The sequence below is a fragment of the Silene latifolia genome, chromosome 1 (assembly GCF_048544455.1).
Source record: "Silene latifolia isolate original U9 population chromosome 1, ASM4854445v1, whole genome shotgun sequence".
Taxonomy (NCBI): Eukaryota; Viridiplantae; Streptophyta; class Magnoliopsida; order Caryophyllales; family Caryophyllaceae; genus Silene; species Silene latifolia.
The window spans coordinates 1554092-1575351 of record NC_133526.1 but is presented as its reverse complement, the minus strand read 5'-3'; the positions used below and the strand labels follow the sequence as shown (position 1 = coordinate 1575351).

The following is a 21260-nucleotide window of genomic DNA, read 5'->3' as shown; positions in this document are numbered from 1 at the left end:
TTCCTCCATTTTCTAGTTCATTTAAGCTCTATTACTCCATTAATAATTACTCTCATTCCAAGCGAGCCTAAGTATAACTTGTTTAACCCGTTCAATTTGTAATCTACAGTCTACACCCAATTATACGATAAGTGGGTCCTTAATATTTGTAAGAAAGTCCAAGTCCATCATTTGGGCCTGGATTTTACTTCAAACTCTCTTCACATGGACCACTAGTTATAGTTAAGGATAATAATCTATTTTCAAATATATTTTTTTCTTATAATGGAATAAATTATGTTGAAAAGTCTTCATGTTTTTTCACTATAAATAGAAAGCAAAAATTGAACTTAAATAATCAAATCTTTCCAATTGTAAGCAATACAAAACATCCTACTCCAAAGTATCTTAGCCTAAAAAGCTCATTATTAGCTTAAGTTTAGTTCTTTTCAATATGGCTTCACAAACTATGACACTAAGTTACCTCTTATGCTTTAACCTTATGTTCTTCACTTTGGTTAGTGCCAACTACAATGTCCCTTCCCCACCACCACCATCATGCAAGTGGTGTGGAGGTTCGACACCACCCAAAACACCACCATCCCCAGTGACAACACCGACTACACCACCATCATCATCTGGAGGCCACGGTCCAACAACACCCATAACACCACCATCACCAGTGACAACACCGAGTACACCACCATCAACAACTGGAGGTGACAAATGCCCCATTGACATCCTTAAGTTGGCGGCATGTGCTAATGTCCTTCCCGGAGTACTCGGTGTAGTGCTCGGGGCCCCACCAAAAAGTCAATCTTCGCAGTCTTCTTAGTGGGTTGACCGACCTTGATGCAAGAATATGCCTATGCACCGCCATCAAAGCTAATGTCTTAGGTATTAACCTTGATGTTCCTATAGCTTTGAGCTTGGTGCTAAACTTTTGCAACAAGGCCGGGGATACCTCCGCCAAAGGCTCTTAAGCACCTAAGACACGTTATTCTCCCATACTTTGTCACATATACAAGCTCGTCAAAAATACTAAATAATAATATAAACTGGTGGTATCATCTCATTTTCCGCTTCATATATTTACTTCTTGCATTCATTTCTATGAATTAAGTTTGTTGTAATGGTGATCAATTAAGTTACTCTTAATTGAGTTTAAATCATCTCTTATGATCTCTATAGTTTTTTTTTTTTTGGACAAAGGGAGCATTATATAAATAAATAAGCAAACAGCATTATATGATCTCTATAGTTGATCTTGCTTCAAGTGTAATATGTACTGTAACATACAGTTATACTTTCTTAAATGAAATACATAATTTTGTCTACTTTAATTGTTGAGTGTATTATTCTTAATTTCTTACTACTTTGTACTCCCTCTATCTCAATTATTTGTTTACCTTTCTTTAAAATACCCCTCACAATGTATTTAAAAAGTAAATAAATAACTGAGACGAAAATAGTAAATTAAAGTATATTACAGTTTGGCACAACACTACAACCTTGTAGGAGTAGATTATAAGTTTCTTAAGTGTCTGTTATTATGCCTATATATACTCGGTTTATTAATAGTACTCAATCCTTAATAATTGGTTAATTTCTCTTTTCTTAGTTTTTTTGTCAAAATAAAAGGTAAACAATTGGCCGGAACAGAGTGAGTACGGTTTGTTTTACACTTTTACGCAAACATGTCTTAAGTCTTAACTTGTCTCTACGTACTCATTTTGCATGGGATTGCATACTTAAAATCATGGGCGTTTCACAAGACCTTACGTACCCTAACTATAAACTCCCAAGTCCCATGCATGTACAATTTATATAGAACCATAAACTGCTGTAAGACAAACCCTAACTATAAATTCCCATGCATGTTCTTTACTTACATACGAGTACGTAGTTTGCATGACAAGCAATCTCATTGCCACCTTAGCCCTTACTTACGCAGTTACGCTCACCACTGTATCATGGTGGCAAGCCGCCACACCGGGGAGGAGGTGCTAAAATTTTGGATTGAGGGCCCACATCGCAACCAATCAAAAATGAAATGCCTGACACAATATTTGTACTGTTGCAATATATTCCTTGGGAGTTGGGACTAGACCTGGCAAACAGATCAGGTCAGGTCGTGTTCGTGTTCGTGTTCGTGTCAATATTAAACGGTTCACCACTTCCCCAACCCTAACCCGACCCAATTAAATAAACGGGTCATTTGACTCAACTCTAACCCGACCCATTTAATATTTCTATAACCCAACCCGACCTGTTTAACCCATTTATCTTTAAGCAGGTCATTTTTAACCCACTTAACTCGTTTAACCCAATAAACTAATTCAACAAACTACAATTTATAATCCTAATATTCCAAACATGATGAATGAAAATGTTAATTCTTAAGTTGTTTTGTTGAATTATTGACTCAAGCCAAATATATTATGACAATTTTAAATAAATGGGTTATTCGTGTCGGTTTCGTGTCAAAAGACATCAACCCTAACCCGACCCATTTAAGTTTCGTGTCGTGTCGTGTCAACCCAATTACTTAAATGAGTGAAAACGTCTTGACCCTAACCCGCTAACTTCGTATCGGGTTCGTGTCGGGTTTTCGGGTCGTGTCAATGATCGCCGCCTCTGGTTGGGACCATCAAATTTTGGATTGAGGGCCCACATTGCAAGTCAAAAATTGATCGTTGGAACGCAGCCATCCATGTCATTCACTATCTTAATAAGAACAATCCGGGGCAAGTTATTTTGTCACAATCTGACAACCTCCCTAGTCTCCGTGCCTACTGTGATGCTGACTGGGTTAGCCGCAGGATATTGAGGTAATTCTCCCATTTCATGGAAAACGAAGAAACAAAACTACGTCTCGATCTTCTGCTGAGGCCGAGTACCCAGCAAGCAATGACCTATACTATTTGCAAGCTAAAATGATTACAAGGTCTTTTATCCTTTCTCGGCATTCAACATGATCAACCGGTATAATTCTTATTCGATAGTCAAATTTGATGGACTAAAAATATGAGAGTAGAGAGTAAAATATAGGGAGAAAGTTATCGTAAACTGACTCAATCTAACTGATTACACCTACATCCCTTAAATAGGTTTAAACTCAACTAATAATACTAAAAACTAGGAAATGGTCCTTGATAAATGGCCAACTAACTACAAACATGAACAGTACTAGGGGTGGTCAACAGTGCGGGTCGGCCTTGCTAACCCGGACCCGGCCCGCCCGTGACCCGTAGATGAAACCGGTCCGCCTGACCCGGACCCACACCACCCCTATATCCGGGCCGGTTCCGGGTCCCCAAATGTCAAACCCGACCCGTCCAAACCCAGACCCGCCTTAGACCCACCCATAAACCCGCCTCAACCCGCCCTCGACCCGCCTAATAGGTCACTTTTGGCCCGGCCCGCCCCGGCCCACCCCGACCCCTTACCCGGGCCGGTTCCGGGTCTCCCAAATCCTGACCTGGCCCGTCCCCGACCTAGCCCGGACCCGACCGACGCACTGTTGACCACCCTAATGAACACTATCATTTGATCAACTACTATAGTGGCACATTGTCAGGAATTATATTAGCCACTAATTAACTAACTAATTAAATCAAACTTAGACTAATTTCGATCATAATAATCCAACAAAATTGTCAATCAAAAACATTCTTCAAATAAAAAGGTAAACAATTGACTGAGTGCTTGTTTGGTTACCCTTTAAAATTCATGGGAGTTGAAAAATCCCATGAATTAGAAAAGAGGGACTTGTTTGGTTGCCCACTTTTTGGCAAAATATGGGAATTTAATTTTCCAAGGAGTTGAAAACTCCTCCACAATGGAGGAGTTCAATTACCTAGCTCGCCCTAGGAAATTGCAAACTCCCGTGGAATTAAATTTCTGTATAGGCAATCAAACGGGTTTGCTAAAATCACATGAATTTCATGTGGAAACTTAATTCCCATGATTTCGATATTCCTATGGAGTTAGATTCCAACGGGCAACCAAACGAGCACTGAGACACAATAAAATGGAATAAGTTAAGCAAACAAATGACTGGGACAAGGACTACTATAAATAAGGATTGTATAAAGATCCACAACTTAATTTAACAGGATTTGGTTCTGGTCCGTTTTCCCATTTAGACCTTTTAAATTTGTACCAGGTTCGGATCTATGGGTCCTGCGGCTGCAATGCCAGCCGGTGACTCTTTCTAGGTTTGTGCCTGACCAGGGTTGTGTCCGATTTTATACTTGCGGTCATGACCAGTTTGTTACACAAGAAAAGTGTATTTACCATAAAAACTAGAACAATTATTGTATGGAATTGATTTATCCTTAAATAAATCTAAGTAGATTATGTACTATCAACAGTTTTATAGTTTTTGAGCATTATAATAAAGTTTTTGAGTTTTGTTTTCAAAATTACGAGTTTTACTATAAAGTTTCTGAGTTTATTCACTTAAATATTACGCTCAAAAAATTACACTATAAATCAAAAACAGTACATATAAGCTCAATTTAATTTAATTTTTGATGCAAGAAAATTAAAATCTAACTTATAAACTTTAATAATCTCAGAAAAAAAAACACATAAATTCAAAAATAAATAAAATCGGTAGTACATCCGATGTATGTCATTTTTCTCTTTAACATATCATATAATAATAATAATAATAATAATAATAATAATAATAATAATAATAATAATAATAATAATAATAATAATAATAATAATAATAATAATAATAATAATAATTATTATTATTATTATAAAATGCGCGCAGCTTTCATTATAATAAAATTAAAAGGTTTACATGAAATTGGTGGGGAGCCGAGAGACAAGCTGGGCTCCCACACCTTTAGCAATAGTAAAGCTAATACGAGTAAAAATGTAAGCGGCTACCCGAGCCCCAGCATCTAAAATTATTATTATTATTATTATTATTATTATTATTATTATTATTATTATTATTATTATTATTATTATTATTATTATTTTCTCTGTATTTCATAAATCTATTATTTTTCGGGATCAATTTATCACTGCGCGATTCAACCAGAATACATCTAAAATTATCGATAAAAATAAATATTTTCAATGAAGAGGATCCAGACTTGTGTACATGTAACTCTTAACATATCCAAAGTAAACTCTTAGAGGAATAACTTGACAAATACTCCTATAAGTCTATATAATTGATGAGCAAAAAAAAATAAAAAAATAAAAAATAAAGTGTAGTTTCCTAATGCATGTCCCCTATTTCTGTTAATTTGAGAGTGAAAGGGTGATTTTGATGGTCATCGCAATTTTTTATACGCGAAAAAGAAAGTAAATGACATTTTTCCTTCACTCATTTTAGTGGTTAAAAGAGTACTAAGAAGTAAGAACTCTACTATGGGCACATAGTCAACATCATCAAATTCAACTTTACTAATTGAATTTTATTGATCATGCCAAAAGTTTCCCAATTTGTGAACTAGTCTTATATTCAAGAATCATTTACATTGCCACCCGTGCAGTGCACGGGTTCAAAAACTAGTTCGTATCTCATTTGTAGGCTGGTAAACAGATTTTTTGAATTTGGTCTGAATCAGATGATATTCCAATCTTTGAAATGTCTTAGATCATATACAAAATCTATAAAATATTATTAAAAGGCTAGCCTAAAAATGTCACGTAGATAATGCCACATGGGTTGAAAAAAAGCCACATACACAATAACAATGTGACTTGGCAAACTAATTTGACATGGATTACCAATTTATTATTATATTGCATTAATTTAATTCACTTATTTCCTTTTAAAATCCATCCATATTCCATTAGTTTTAAACTTAATTAACTCAAAAAAAACTACAATAAAAAAAATATGCATTAACTATAAGTTAATAATTTCAAAATATTTCATATAGAGTAGTATTATATGTATTCGAAATATAAAAAAACTGAATATATAAGAAATTAAGAACGAAGAAGAATAAATGAAGTTGAAATTTTTTTTTGTATTGTCACTAATTCACTACATTTTTTGAAAGGCAATAATTCACTATTGTTGTTACTATAACTTTGTTGTAATATAGAAGATGTTTTACAGAACTAATTAATCGAAAAATAAGTATTAAAGATCATATAAAATATTTTCTTAGGAAAATATAAAATATATGGAAAAGAAAATATTTATTTAATTTAAGTAATTTACAAACAAATTCTGTAAATACTTAAATGAAATTAAACACTAATAATAGAATTTTAAAAGGGTAGTAATACCGTGTATTTAGTTCATGAAATTATTTCACGTAAAGGATAAGGTTTTGGAAAATATAAAATATATGGAAAAGAAAATATTTATTTAATTTAAGTAATTTACAAAAAAATTCTGTAAATACTTAAGTAACTTAAACACTAATAATAGAATTTTAAAAGGGTAGTAATACCTATTTAGTTCATGAAATTATTTCACGTAAGGGATAAGGTTTTTTAAAAAAAAAATACCAAATTGCATTGTTAGCAATATATTTAATAAGTAAAACTAAAATAATTATATTTAGAATTTTGTGTTCATGGTGAATTTAAATCATGAGACCTTCTCCATTCTAATTTTATTGTTTAATTATCCTTTAAAATTTATTCCAAATTAATTATTTTTTCGAAATTTAGTATGATAAATGACTTAACTATTAGTATCTATACAATATAATAAAAAGGCAAGATGAGTAGTTTATTATTTGACGTGTGTCATGTTAAGTAATTTTAAGTGCCACATTTTATGTTATTTTTCATTACATTTTATTAGGAATAATAAGAGACTATGAGTTGGTATGTATAAATTATGACACAATGAATGATCATAATTAAGTTTATTAGTGAAATTATGATACAATGAATTTGCATAATTAAGTGTATTAGCGGCGACTTTTAAGTTGCTCACTAAGTTTGTATAAATACCTCCTCATAGAGAAATAAGAGAACCAGGCAAATACAAAATTAATATTGTAACTCTCTAAAGTCAAACACATTTTATATCACTCATCCTTAATTTTTCACGGGTCATGTGAAATGTACATTGAAGACAAACACTCCATCCGCCTCCATTTTATTGTGCTTTGAAAATCAATGGTTCAATTTCATATAAATTTTGGATCTCAAAGGCACTACATTATTACTAAAGTTTAAACTTTTTAGTTTGTTTGCATGTTGATTTCTCCTGATTGTTCATAGTTTTCATAGTATAAAGCTACAAATTTAAAAAACTAATATTTAAGTTATGCGTAAAATAAAAAAGTTCAACTTCATAGTTATGAAGTCAAATAACCAACTCTTGTTTCTTCCTTGCTAATCTGTAAATCACGTGATTACTATTTGTAATCTGCTTATAAGGTGATTAATTTGCTTACATGTATTTTTTGTTGACATTCAGGTAGTACATATAGATTATTTAATTGAACAAGCCAATATGGAAGATGTTGTGCATTCATTAAGTAATTTGATTTACATTGCTAAGACAAATTCGTCTTATTTCAAGATTCCGACAGATTTGCAGTATGTGATTAGTCACAACAATTGTTTGAATTGAAACGTGATGTAGAATATTCGGTTGTTACCCTACAAAATAATTAAATACAATGAAAAATGATTATGCATATGACTTGAGACAACAAGTTACATCATTATGTTTAGAATGTTATGTAGATTATAACTGTAATACAGCTCAAATTTATAAGATAGTCCACCAAAATGAATTTAAGTTTGCATACTTTGTCATTAACATAAGAATTTCCACGTAAATAAAACTATGTATTCCTTCTTTGTTTATAATGTCATCACATTTAGTACACGTCGACTTACTAACAAAAAAGTACATTTCGACTTCGCAACCCACTTTGAACAAACATATGCATGAATAAGTTTTAAGAACGATTATACTTTGTATTAACTACCCACCTATCAAACTAAATTCTTCCCTATTTTAAATCTTACCATAACATGGATTATTTCACAACATCTGTCAATTATTTTACATTTTATCTTAAAATATTTTATTTATAGTTGAAAAAAAAGTTGTTCTCCATTTTCCTTCCCTTTCATTAAATTTTCGTATCAGAACAAAATTTTAAGGAAGCGTCTTGATAAAACCCGTGCATTTCACGGGTCACAAAACTAGTGTACAAATTAAAACGTCAAATACTAGACACGTAAGTAGTACGTATAAAATGTCATATGAATTGTAAAATGTGTAAGTTATCTGGTTCTTTCAATTCAAATGAATTAAGATTTCTAGACGAAAATAAATTGAAATAACTCAGACAGTCGATTTTGACACATTATTGTATATACCAAGCTCGAGTGTGAACCAAATATCGACACATCTAACAAATTCCTCGATCTATTATAAATCAATAATTAAAGAAATTGACTAGGGATAAAGTTTAATGATTTACATTGAGGTATTCACATTTATGATAGTGTACGTACGTGATATTTATGCATGGTTTATGCAAATATTCACAATAATATTTTCCTAATTAGATTATTATCATGTGCCCTTAGGGCACATGTTAGAAAATCCATGAACTATTATGAAGCAAATGCCGACGTGATGATCGAAGGTCCTTATTTTTTCTAAACATACCGAGTTGCAATTTGGGAAAGACATTTTTTCTAAACATACCGAGTTGCAATACAAAACATCCTACTCCAAACTATCTTAGCCTAAAAAGCTCATTATTAGCTTAAGTTGAGTTCTTTTCAATATGGCTTCACAAATTATGACACTAAGTTACCTCTTATGCTTTAACCTTATGTTCTTCACTTTGGTTAGTGCCAACTACAATGTCCCTTGCCCACCACCACCAAGTCCACCATCATGCAAGTGGTGTGGCGGTTCAACACCACCCAAAACACCACCATCACCAGTGACAACACCGACTACACCACCGTCATCATCTGGAGGCCACGGTCCAACAACACCCATAACACCCCCATCACCAGTGACAACACCGAGTACACCACCATCATCATCTGGAGGTGACAAATGTCCCATTGACATCCTTAAGTTGGCGGCATGTGCTAATGTCCTTCCCGGAGTACTCGGCGTAGTGCTTGGGGACCCACCAAAAAGTCAATGCTGCAGTCTTCTTAGTGGGTTGACTGACCTTGACGCAGCAATATGCCTTTGCACTGCCATCAAAGCTAATGTCTTAGGCATTAACCTTAATGTTCCTATATCTTTAAGCTTGGTGCTAAACTATTGCAACAAGGCCGGCGACTCCTCCGGCTTCCAGTGCTCTTAAGCACCTAAGACACTTTATTCTCCCATACTTTGTCACATGCAAGCTCAAATCATCAAAATATACGAAACAATATATACTACCTAGTGGTACTATCTCATTTCCTGCTTCATATATTTACTTCTCGCATTTATGTTTATGTTTTAGATTTATTGTATTGGTGATTAATTAAGTTTCCCTTAATTGACTTGAAATCATCTCTAATGATCTCTATAGTTGATCCTTTTGTTTCAAGTGTAATATGTACTGTAACAAATTTACTTTCTTGAATGAAATACATAGTTTTGTCCACTTTTACTTGTTGAGTGTATTTTTCTTACTATTCCCTACTTTCTACTTTTACTGTCTCAATTATTTATTTACTTTTATTTAAAATACTCCATACAATATATTTAAAAAGTAAACAAATAATTGAGACTAAAAGAATATAATTATTACACTTCGCACAACACTAGAACCTTGTAGATTATAACTTATAAGTTTCTTAAGTGTTTGTTATGCCTAATATATACTTGGTCTATTAATAGTGGACCCTCGAAAGTCAAAACATATACGGAATAAATTTATTCTTGTAATCGGATTAACTCATACCTGCCTTCAATTTTTGATTTTAAGACATTTAGAAAAGTCGATCCCATACTAAAATCGTGTGAGACATATTGCTTCAAATTAAAATTCCAAGCTAAGGCGTTACTCAAAAAGTCAAAATGCATGGAATAAGAATGGCATGCAAGTATGCAACACGTACAATAATTTCATACTCATGTACTGCCTGGTCTGCCTCTGTCGCAACCTCAAACTCCGACTTTGTTGTTCTTTACATTATTACATACCAAGTTACCTTGTTCGATTATAACGTGTGAGATGTTTACGGAGTACAAATAAAGGAATTAACTGGTTTCACCAAAACGTACGTAGTTCGTGTTATATTTCACACTTCAAAATAACTTCGATGGCTTAATCAGTTGTATGTGTTGGAATAATGGCTCAAAAAAGTTTTTTGTCTCACTTTGGAAAAAAAACTAGCTAAGATTTTTCTCTTGTCCCACATGGGAAAAATAAACAAGTTTGATGGATTTATAATGTTCCTCTCTACGACTCTACCTTTTGTTTAAACTTGTGATTAGACCTTTTGTGGAGGTTAATAAGTTTGATTTGGGTCTCACATAGTTAAATTTGGGATTAACCTTACCTTTTGTATCGTGTGTGTCACGCAAATCAAGTCATTCGCCTAGCAATTGTATTTAGGCCGAGGTGTCCTCCACAATATGCGCTTACTTACTAAATATCAGTTCGACTAGGGTTAGACGTGTAAGTAAATTATTTTAGTGAATATGTCAAAGAGATAAGATATTTGCGGTTACAAGTTATGGGTCAGGTTAAGTAAAAAAATGAGTTAGATACTTTTTTACAAAATGTTTTTTTATTTTTAATTTCGGAAGGGATTTCACCCATATTTGGAATTTGGTAATAAAAGCCACGTGTTGAATTGAATGGATGTAAGGGAAGCTTTTTTTTTTAGACAAACGTGTACTATTTTATATATAAACTAGCAAAGAAGAGATTACATATTATACGATTACAACAAAGAGAAACAAAACTAATTACCATACAAACACAAGGGAATTAGATACCCCTAAATTAGTAGAAACGGAAGTAACGGGGCTAAAATTACAAGTGGAACTAACTGGAAAAGAAAAACAACATTTCTTAAACGGTGGATGATAATAGTCCTCGAACGGGAGCAAGTCAACTTCCTTTCTTTTAGCATATTCAACAGCCGCGACTTTTTCTGTGTACCTGCAAAAAAACAAAGGTAATTTGTTGACAGAACCCGACGATCTCTTCCTTGAATTGGAAGCATACTTAACCATTCGACCCCGGTGAATGGAATGCTCCACCTTGCGACAACACTTCCTCCTCGATTTCTCCTTGACTGCAACAAATTGAAACTGAACTGTGGATACCATACTAACCACAGATGAATCAGATGAAAATCTTTTCTTTTTGGCAATATGCAAAACAGACTCTTCATGACCCAACTCCTCACTCTCACTTTCAGACCCCAAATGTGAATGCTGATGGTGCATTTCATGTAACTCTTCATGACCCAACGCATAACTCTCATTCTCAGACCCCAAAAGTGTATGATGATGGTGCACTTCATGTAAAGGATAAGGAATGAGAACTGCTGTTTCCCTTGAATTTATTTCATGGGGAGTTCCCGTCGAAATGGAATTTGTAGAGATGAGGGGACGAACCCTCAAGGATGACAAAGATCTTGGATGGTAAAAAAGGAGATTGCTGCCGAGTAACAGGTTCTCATAATCTTGGGACGACAACCGTAAATTATTTTTAGGATGATTTTTGTTGGAAAAGGAGTATTTTGCAGGTCTTGAGTTATAAGAGTTGGGGGGATTACAATCACCTTTAGCGGACAAAGCTGGAGCGGCCTCACTCAGGCTATCGCTATTAGAGTTCAGACTAAAGACAGGATTAGTAGCCGCAAACAGGATTTCAGAGTCCATAACAATGTCGGAATCAGTCGCACTAGGATTTTCGGAATCAATAATAATAGTGGAACTAGAAGTAACATCAGCATGAGGAGGAGAAACATGATCTGTTACCAAAGGAGCTGTACTACAAGACGCTTCATTCAAATCAACACGGATTACAGACGTTTCAAACCCATCATTAGCGATCAAAGGTTTCTTACCTTTCTTATTTGAACCCAAAGGGTTAAAAGGATAAGCAGTTCGTTTCCCATTAACATTTAAAATTAAAAGATCAGCCACAGAATTGAGTTCTCGATTAACATCTTTGTTTTGCGGGTCAAATTTCTCAGCATGTTCAAAGTCATCAAGAGCCTTGTTAAGAAGATTCAGATGCTTAAAGGCCAGGCCTCTGCGATAAAGGGCCTTAACATTACTCGGATCGAAGGATAAGACGAAAGTGCAGAAACAACAAGCCCGATTAAACTGGAAAAGCTTCAACTCGCAACCCGCTAAATTAAGAACAAGGGAGAGGCAGAGGGAAGTGGCTACGGGCTGGTCATACACGGGTGGAAGGCCTAGGAAACATACGAGTTTAAGAGCTCGAGTGTAGTGACGAGCAGCTAAGAGCATCCACAATGGTAAGCTAGTTGCTACTAGCTTACCTTTGCCACATAAGATTTTCAAGCTACAACATTTTTAGGCTAGAAACTACTACAATGGTAAGCTACTAGTATTGTGGCTTAGATGGACCCATATGTCAACTACCTTAATGAAGTTGTTGCATACTCAACTAATTCAAGTAGTTCCCCTCATTAAATGCATTTCTGAAAATGCAATTCTATTTCCACATGTATTATTTTAGTAGGTAGATTTTTTTTGTAGGACCATTTAAGCTACTAGCTTCATGGAGCTAGTAGCTCAATTTAAGCTAGTTCAATAGAAGTGCTCCAATGGTTAAGCAAGTAGCTTGAAATTTTTTTTATTTGCAAGCAAGTCCTTTTGGGAAACCATTGGAGATGCTCTAAGAGCATCCACAATGGTAAGCTAGTTGGTACTAGCTTACCTTTGCCACATCATTTTTTTGAGCAACAACAATTTCAAGCTACAAGTTACTCCAATGGTGAATCCTATTTAGTATTAGCTTGATGAGACCTAACTAACACACTTTTTTATTAATTTATTTAATTCTTAATTATTAAATAAAAAATAAATGAGACAACTATTTTTCTATTGGTTATATTTTCTTGTGGGACCATTTAAGCTACTAGCTCCATGGAGCTATTAGCTTAATTTAAGCTAGTTGATGTGGAGTGCTCCAATGGTTAAGCAAGTAGCTTGAAATCTTTTTTATTTGCAAGCAAGTCCTTTTAGGTAACCATTGGAGATGCTCTTCCCTTCCCTGAAAAGTGAGTTCCCCCTATCTTTCACCAAATGGATATTGGAGATGGAAGGTACCCCCAATTCCATAACCAATTTAGCAAGGTCATCATCATCATCGACACCATTATCGTTCACAACAAACAAATCACAAAGATTAAACAGAAGAACTTGATACTCCATCTAAGAAAGAAACAAATATAACCCGGGATAACAACCAGCAGTAATCATCCAGGAGAAGCCCGATTAAGACACAACCAAAGAGGAAAACAGAAGATTCACTATATTAGTTGATAAAACGAAGATCAAATAAGGAAAAAATCAGATCAAACCTGTGATATAAATAAAAGCAAGGGAAAATTAATCAGGGATCAGCCTCAAGACGGTCATCACCACTCAGGCGGAGCGCAGGTGAAGTGAACAAACATGACTGTGAGGCTGTGAGGCGGTGAGGCGGTGAAGCGATTGATTGATTTTTTACGAAATTAGGAGAGGTAGAGAGAAGGGGGAGGATTTTATCTCTCTACCTTTCCTAAATCCTTTCGTGGATGTAAGGGAAGCTACTCCGCACTTTTTCCCATTTGTGTTTATTATTATGATTTATCGCTTACCTATTTGGGCAATCTTATCTCTAAAATATGTTTGATGCGTAAGGTTCTTTCTTATTCTTACATTTGTGTCATTTGTCATTCAAAAACAATGGCTTGAAGTGGCGTCATCCGCCATTTTTAGGCTTTTCGTCAAAATCCTCCTTCTACTAAAAGAATAATCCTCCTTCTACTAAAAGAATAGGAGATTATTAAAAATTTTCCGCCTAAATGATTTATTCTATAAATAGACTTCACAATATTATATCTACACTGGGTCATACTTTCTAACAATAAATAGCTTTATTCTGTAATATATAATATATAATATATAATATATAATATAAATATATTAATAAGATATTTCGATTTTGTCATAAATGAAATTGTACTAATTATACGTATGATGTGATAAAATATTTTACTGTTATTATTTTTAAAACTAATCATGATAGCTACGTACAGTTATTTAACAAACATTTTCATCCCTCTTATACTAAAAGAATAAGAGATTAATAAAAATTTTCCGCCTAAATGAAGTATTCTATAATTAGATTATATCATATTTACATATGCTATTACAAACAATAGATACTGCAATTAAAAAGGGTATACTATTTTTTTTCAATTTGTATACACATATTAATTAGATATTTTGATTTTGTTACATAAATGAAATTGTACTGCACTAATTATAGTATTATACGTATGCTGTGATAGAAATATTTTACTTTACTATTATTATTTTTGTATGATGGTCACGAGCACTTTTTTAGCAAACACTTTCTAAATAATTCTATTATTATATATTTTGATAATAACTAACGAATGATGTAATTGTTAAATTTTCTAATATAGCTATCTAAAAAACCGCGCATTCGCGCGGGATCTATACTAGTATAAAGTAAACAATAAACAATGTATAAATTTATTTATGATTGTCTAATCGCCTTGGCTATTTTGGATACGTCGTGGAAAATACCTAGTCAGAAATTATCTCAAGATTAATACCACCAACCAAATACTACCCGATTCAGACCAAAGTCAAAGTTGTCGATCTTTGTTGAACTAATGTTGATTCAACTGAATACTAACATCATCAACACGGAGTACTTTGTAATTCTTGTATTCCTAAACTCTTTGACATGATTCAACTATTGTTTAAGTCAATCAGGTGAATTATAGGTCGTAGCAATAGGTCGTAGCAACAAGCAGCTTAATTACATTATTTGGGAACATCACATAATAAGATTGGAAATTAACATTATCCACAACACAGGCTTTCTCGTATTCAAGTGACAGACCTCACAGGTTACAGGGACAAAGGAAGACCAAATACAAAAGTTGTCGTTAACACACGGCCTTGACGAACGAATGAATTGAGAAGGACCCTGAACCCAAAATACATTTTATCTCCGTGAGAAAAAATGTGGTACAATAGAAGTTGGGTTCCTATTGTTAACGAGATGCCTTGTAATAAACTCGCAAAACGGGACGCCATCTATGTAACGACTTTCCCTTGGAATGTTGGGCGCTTGTGTCACTTACATCCCATAAACTAATGTATAAGACAAACCCTAACTATAAATTCCCATGCATGTTCTTTACCTACATACGAGTACGTAGTTTGCATAACAAGCAATCTCATTGCCACCAATATATGCTTGGGGTTCTTGTGGCAAACCTAGGCCGCCTCACGGCCGTCTTAGCCCTTACTTACGCTCAGTCGCTCACTACTACCATAACATGGCGGCAAGCCGCCACACCGTGGAGGAGGTGGTGCGTGGTGGATTGAGGGCCCACATCACAACCAATCAAAAATTAAACAATAGGTTTTGGTATAGACGGGTAGGGCGAACAGACGGGTAAAGACCTCTAATAAAATGGGTAGAGGGGACAAGGTGGGGCACTCCCCATGTGCTTCCTACTTTATGGCAAATGGGTATTTTGTGAAGGAAAATGGTATCCGTCTATACGTATAGACGGATAGTGTCCGTCTATAATGAGAATTTGTGAAAATTAAATGCTTGATACTATATTTGTACTCTTGCAAATCTTGCAATATATTCCTTGGGAGTTGGGACCATCAAAAGACAAAAACCTAATACTCGAAAACTTGATCGTTGAAACTGAAAATGTATCCTCTCCATTTCCTCTATTAAGGACATTTAATAATATTTTTCCCACCAAACCTCATTATCCCTTTACTTTTACACATAAATTTTGAGCCGTTCGATGATACCAGAATACGATCTAGACGACCAAAAAGAAATGACCTCTCCATTTCTTTTTAGGAAATGGAGAGAAACTCTCCTCGTTGAAACGGGGTCGTCCATGTCATTCGCTATCTTAAGAGCAGTCCGGGCTGGGGCAAGTTAATTTATTTTGTCGATATTCGACAACAACCCTAGTCTCCTTCTCTCCGAGCCTACTGTGATGTTGAATGGGTTAGCTTCGGATACTGAGATTTGAGGTAATTCTCCCATTTCATTAATAGGCTAAAAATATGAGAAGAGAGTGAAAAGTGAAAACATATGAAGACATTTACTGAATTTTTTTTGATAATGAGTGTTTATTAGCAAATTAATTAGGTAGTTAGTGTTTGTTTGAAACTATTTTAGTTCATAGTGTCCACGTCATCATTTATATTTTTTTTCGTGTTTTTATATGAAGTCAATAGGATAGTTAGCGGTTTTAATCGTTCTGGGACCCTGAAATACTGAAAACCATGTCTTATACGGAGTATATACTTAAATTTGAGCCGTTTGCGAGCTCGTATCGGTTAATGTGTCTTTTCCTCCCAATTTTTCCACCACGTGTCTTGGGTTGCTTAATGAGTTACCGTAATCGTTTTCAGGCCTAAATAATACATTATCATTTATTTGTCAGGAGTACACGATTTTCGTCCGAGACTAGTTTATCGCATACCGACACACTTAAATGCCATCTGTTTCCTCTCAAAACTTGTGTGGCTATTTTAGCTCACCTGAGGAACTGTCTGTCTAATTACAGACGCTTTTTGTCCCGCCCGAAAACCGTATATTATACGAACTCTATGCTTCTCAAATTCTACAACCTTTTAATTATTCGACGATGAGGATTATCCAAACTTGTGTAAATGCAACTCTAGCATATGTCCTTTTTCAAATATCCAAAGTAAACTCTTAGAGGAATAACTTGACAAATACTCCTATAAGTCTATAATTGATGAACGAAAACAAAAAAAATAAAGTGTAATTTCCTTATATGTCCCCCATTTTTGTTAATTTGAGAGTGAAAGGGTGATTTTGATGGTCATCACAATTTATTTTATACGCGGAAAGGAAGTAAATGACATTTTTCCTTCACTCATTTTATTTAGTGGCTAAAAGAGCATTAAGACCTGTACTAACTACTAAGGGCACATAATCAACATCATCAAAGTCAGCTTTACTAATTGGATCTTATTGATCATGACAAAAGTTTCCCAATTTGTGTACTAGAGTCTTATCTAGCCATATGCATGAAATTCGAATCTGGTCTGAATCGGATTATTCGAATCTTGTATGTCTGAATCGGATGATATGTGGTTCTTTGGATCGGATTCGGACGTCTTAGTTTATATACATACGGGGAAGGATGTAAAATACTAGCTAGATGTGTATTTACAGAGGATCACATATACTCTTACATTATTGTATTTAACAAACTCGAGGGTGAACGGAATATCAACACATCTATCAAATTCGTCAATTATAAATCAAATAATCAATTATTTATGTTAAGGTATTCAACATTTATGATAGTAGTTAGGAGTGATTCTAGGATTTGATCACAGGGGTGCAAGTTTAACAATGATTTCGGTGACGGTAAGTCGAAAACTAAAATTTAAACACAAAAATCCGCGAGGATAAAGTAAAAACTAAATTAAAATAAAATTGGATCCAAATAATGAGTAGTCTAATAATATGATATTTTTCTTTATGTTAAATCCAATAGATAGTTGAGTACATAATATTTTATCGTAACTAAATAAATACGAGTATTTTATTTAATTGAAAATAAATTTTAATGCTAAATTTATAAGTTATGCAATTATATAAAAATTGATGAACTACCAAAAAACAATAGAATGAATTTATAACTAACACAATTTTGAAAATAAAAGACTAAAACTAGGCATTAAATAGCATTAAAAACACAATTTATAACTAAATGAGATAAAAGTGAAAAAATGACTACCTTAGAAATCAAACTCAAGACCATTAGATTGGAAATTAAGTATCCAAATTTCAACCACTGGACCACTAAACATATAATGTTCCTTATTGAAACAAACTTTTACATATTTCTGAACAAAGGGGTGCAGGTGCATCTCCTACACCCCATCAAAACCGCCACTGATAGTAGTGTACGTACGTGAAATTTATGCATGGTTTATGCATTTTATGAATTATGAAATAATGCCGACGTGATGATCAAATAAAGGTCCCAATTTGTCTAATATAAACCAAGTTGCAAAATTAGAAAGACATTATTATTGCCTGTGTCACACGACGTATTAATGTCTTTAATCAAGCATTTGCTAGACGACATTTTAAAGACTTGACTAATAATAATTCATCAATTAATTTTGGCTCATATAATAAATTCATAATGTAGAAAGATTTAGAGTAAGTATCACATTTGAGTTTGTTTGGTCTTGATATTTGTAGCTGATGTCTCCGTGACGTAGTTTCTAGAAAGAGAACCGTCTCACAATGTGAGACAAACCTTTTTTTCAATTAATTAAGCATTTCAGTTATTCAGTATATGTTGAAGAACTGTTATACGACAGTCGTAGAAAATAACTATTTCTTTTTTAAATTTTTGCTTACCCATCAGGCCGTCATGTTTCAGAAGTGGATCACAAACATATTTGTTAGGGTACAAACCCTTGTCTCACATCAATAAAATAAAGGTGAAAGATCATCTTTATAGGTGTCTATAAAATATACTCTCTCTGTCCCGGTCATTTGTTGTCCTTTTCCATTTTAGGGTGTCTCAGTCATTTGTTGTCCTTTCTATTTTAAGAATGAACTTGATGAGTAATTTGATCATTTTCATTCAATTTGTTCCACTTGTCATTTAGTTATTGGCCTTTTCCCTCATTCCTTGGTCTTTGTGCCAAAACGAAAGGACAACAATTGACCAGGACGGAGGGAGTAATAGTTAGGCCTTTTGGGAAGGAGCCCAAGAGTAAATCCGTGAAGGCTCGGCCCAAAATGGACAATATCGTAATATTATGTATTGTGTATACAAATGCAGCAGAGGCCTAACAAGAGGTATTCACGCTTCCGCACAACAATACTTGATTACTGGTTAAATTTCACTTGTGAGATTTTAGGGATTTTAGTTAAACTTAAGGTTTAGAGTCATGAACTTGTGAATCTCTATATTATGTGAGAGAACCATCCAAATTAAAAGATTAAACTGATAATTATAATCCAAAAATTTTCCATATTATGTTGAGAGGGGTATACATGCAATAACTTTTTGACTTATTAAGGGTGTCATTGAACGTACGTTCTTCTACAATGCTATACTATCTGCAATTGTGTGTACTCTGTGTAAACTATTAGCAGTCTACTCCCTATTATACGCCAAGTGGGCTATTAATATTTGTAAAAAAGTCCGGGTCCATCATTTGGGCCTGGATTATACTACAACTCTCTTCACATGGACCACCACTACACTAGTTCCTTAGTTTTTCTTATAAATGGAAAAAATTATGTTGAAAAGTCAACATGTTTTCACTATAAATAGAAAGCACAAATTGAACTTAAATAATCAAATCCTTCCCAATTGTAAGCAATACAAAACATCTTAGCTACTCAAAACTACTCTTATTAGCCTAAAAAGCTCATTGTTAGCTTAAGTTTAGTTCTTTTCAATATGGCTTCACTAACTTACCTCTTATGCTTTAACCTTATGTTTTTCACTTTGGTTATTGCCAACCACAATGTTCCTTGCCCACCACCACCAAGTCCACCATCATGCAAGTGGTGTGGCGGTTCAACACCACCCAAAACACCACCATCACCAGTGACAACACCGACTACACCACCATCATCATCTGGAGGCCATGGTCCAACAACACCTATAACACCACCATCACCAGTGACAACACCGAGTACACCACCATCATCATCTGGAGGCCACGGTCCAACAACACCCATAACACCACCATCACCAGTGACAACACCTAGTACACCACCATCATCATCTGGAGGTGACAAATGCCCCATTGACATCCTTAAGTTGGCGGCATGTGCTAATGTCCTCCCCGGAGTACTCGGTGTAGTGCTCGGGTCCCCACCAAAAAGTCAATGTTGTACTCTTCTTAGTGGCTTGACTGACCTTGACACAGCAATATGTCTTTGTACTGCCATCAAAGCTAATGTCTTAGGCATTAACCTTAATGTTCCTATATCTTTGAACCTGTTGCTAAACTATTGCAACAAGGCCGGCGACTCCTCCGGCTTCCAGTGCTCTTAAGCACCTAAGACACTTTATTCTCCCATACTTTGTCACATACAAGCTCAGATCATCAAAATATACGAAACAATATATACTACCTCCTAGTGGTACTATCTCATTTTCTGCTTCATATATTTACTTCTCGCATTTATGTTTATGTTTTAAATTTATTGTATTGGTGTTGTATTGGTGATTAATTAAGTTACCCTTAATTGACTTGAAATCATCTCTAATGATCTCTATAGTTGATCCTTTTGTTTCAAGTGTAATATGTACTGTAACAAATTTACTTTCTTGAATGAAATACATAGTTTTGTCCACTTTTACTTGTTGAGTGTATTTTTCTTACTACTCCCTACTTTTTACTTTCACTGTCTCAATTATTTATTTACCTTTATTTAAAATACCCCATACAATATATTTAAAAAGTAAATAAATAATTGAGACTAAAAGAATATAATTATTACACTTCGCACAACACTAGAACCTTGTAGATTATAACTTATATGTTTCTTAAGTGTTTGTTATGCCTAATATATACTTGGTCTATTAATAGTGGACCCTCGAAAGTCAAAACATATACGGAATAAATTTATTCTTGTAATCGGATTAACTAATAACAGCCTTCAATTTTTGATTTCAAGAGATTTAGAAAAGACGATCCCATACTAAAATCGTGTGAGACATATTGCTTCAAATTAAAATTCCGAGCTAAGCTAGGCGTTACTCAAAATGCATGGAATAAGAACGGCATGCAACACGTACAATAATTTCATACTCATGTACTGCCCTTATCGCAACCTCAAACTCCAACAGTCCGACTTTGTTGTTCTTTACATACCAAGTTACCTTGTTCGATTATAACGTGTGAGATGTTGTTTACGGAGTACAAAGGAATTAACTGGTTTCACCAAAACTTAGTTCTCGTTATATTTCACACTTCAAAATATGTTCGATTTACATTTAAGAACTGACGTATATATGGACCATGTAAAAAAGGGAAATATCAAAATCAAATACCGCCAATTATC

General features: G+C 34.2%; 1 protein-coding gene and 1 pseudogene across 1 annotated transcript; both read left to right on the top strand.

The window, feature by feature from the left end:
• The first annotated feature begins 353 nt into the window (after nt 1-353).
• On the top strand, nt 354-962 carry LOC141610923 (uncharacterized; annotated as a pseudogene).
• Nucleotides 963-8665: 7703 nt separating this feature from the next.
• On the top strand, nt 8666-9429 carry LOC141642690 (uncharacterized). Its single transcript, XM_074451596.1, has one exon. It carries the CDS (start codon nt 8736-8738, stop codon nt 9273-9275), a length of 540 nt encoding a protein of 179 aa, XP_074307697.1. The 5' UTR covers nt 8666-8735; the 3' UTR covers nt 9276-9429.
• Nucleotides 9430-21260: the final 11831 nt, after the last annotated feature.

Bases quoted from the DNA above. Each gene is read 5' to 3' on its own strand.
- LOC141642690 (XM_074451596.1), top strand. From the start codon at position 8,736: ATGGCTTCACAAATTATGACACTAAGTTACCTCTTATGCTTTAACCTT.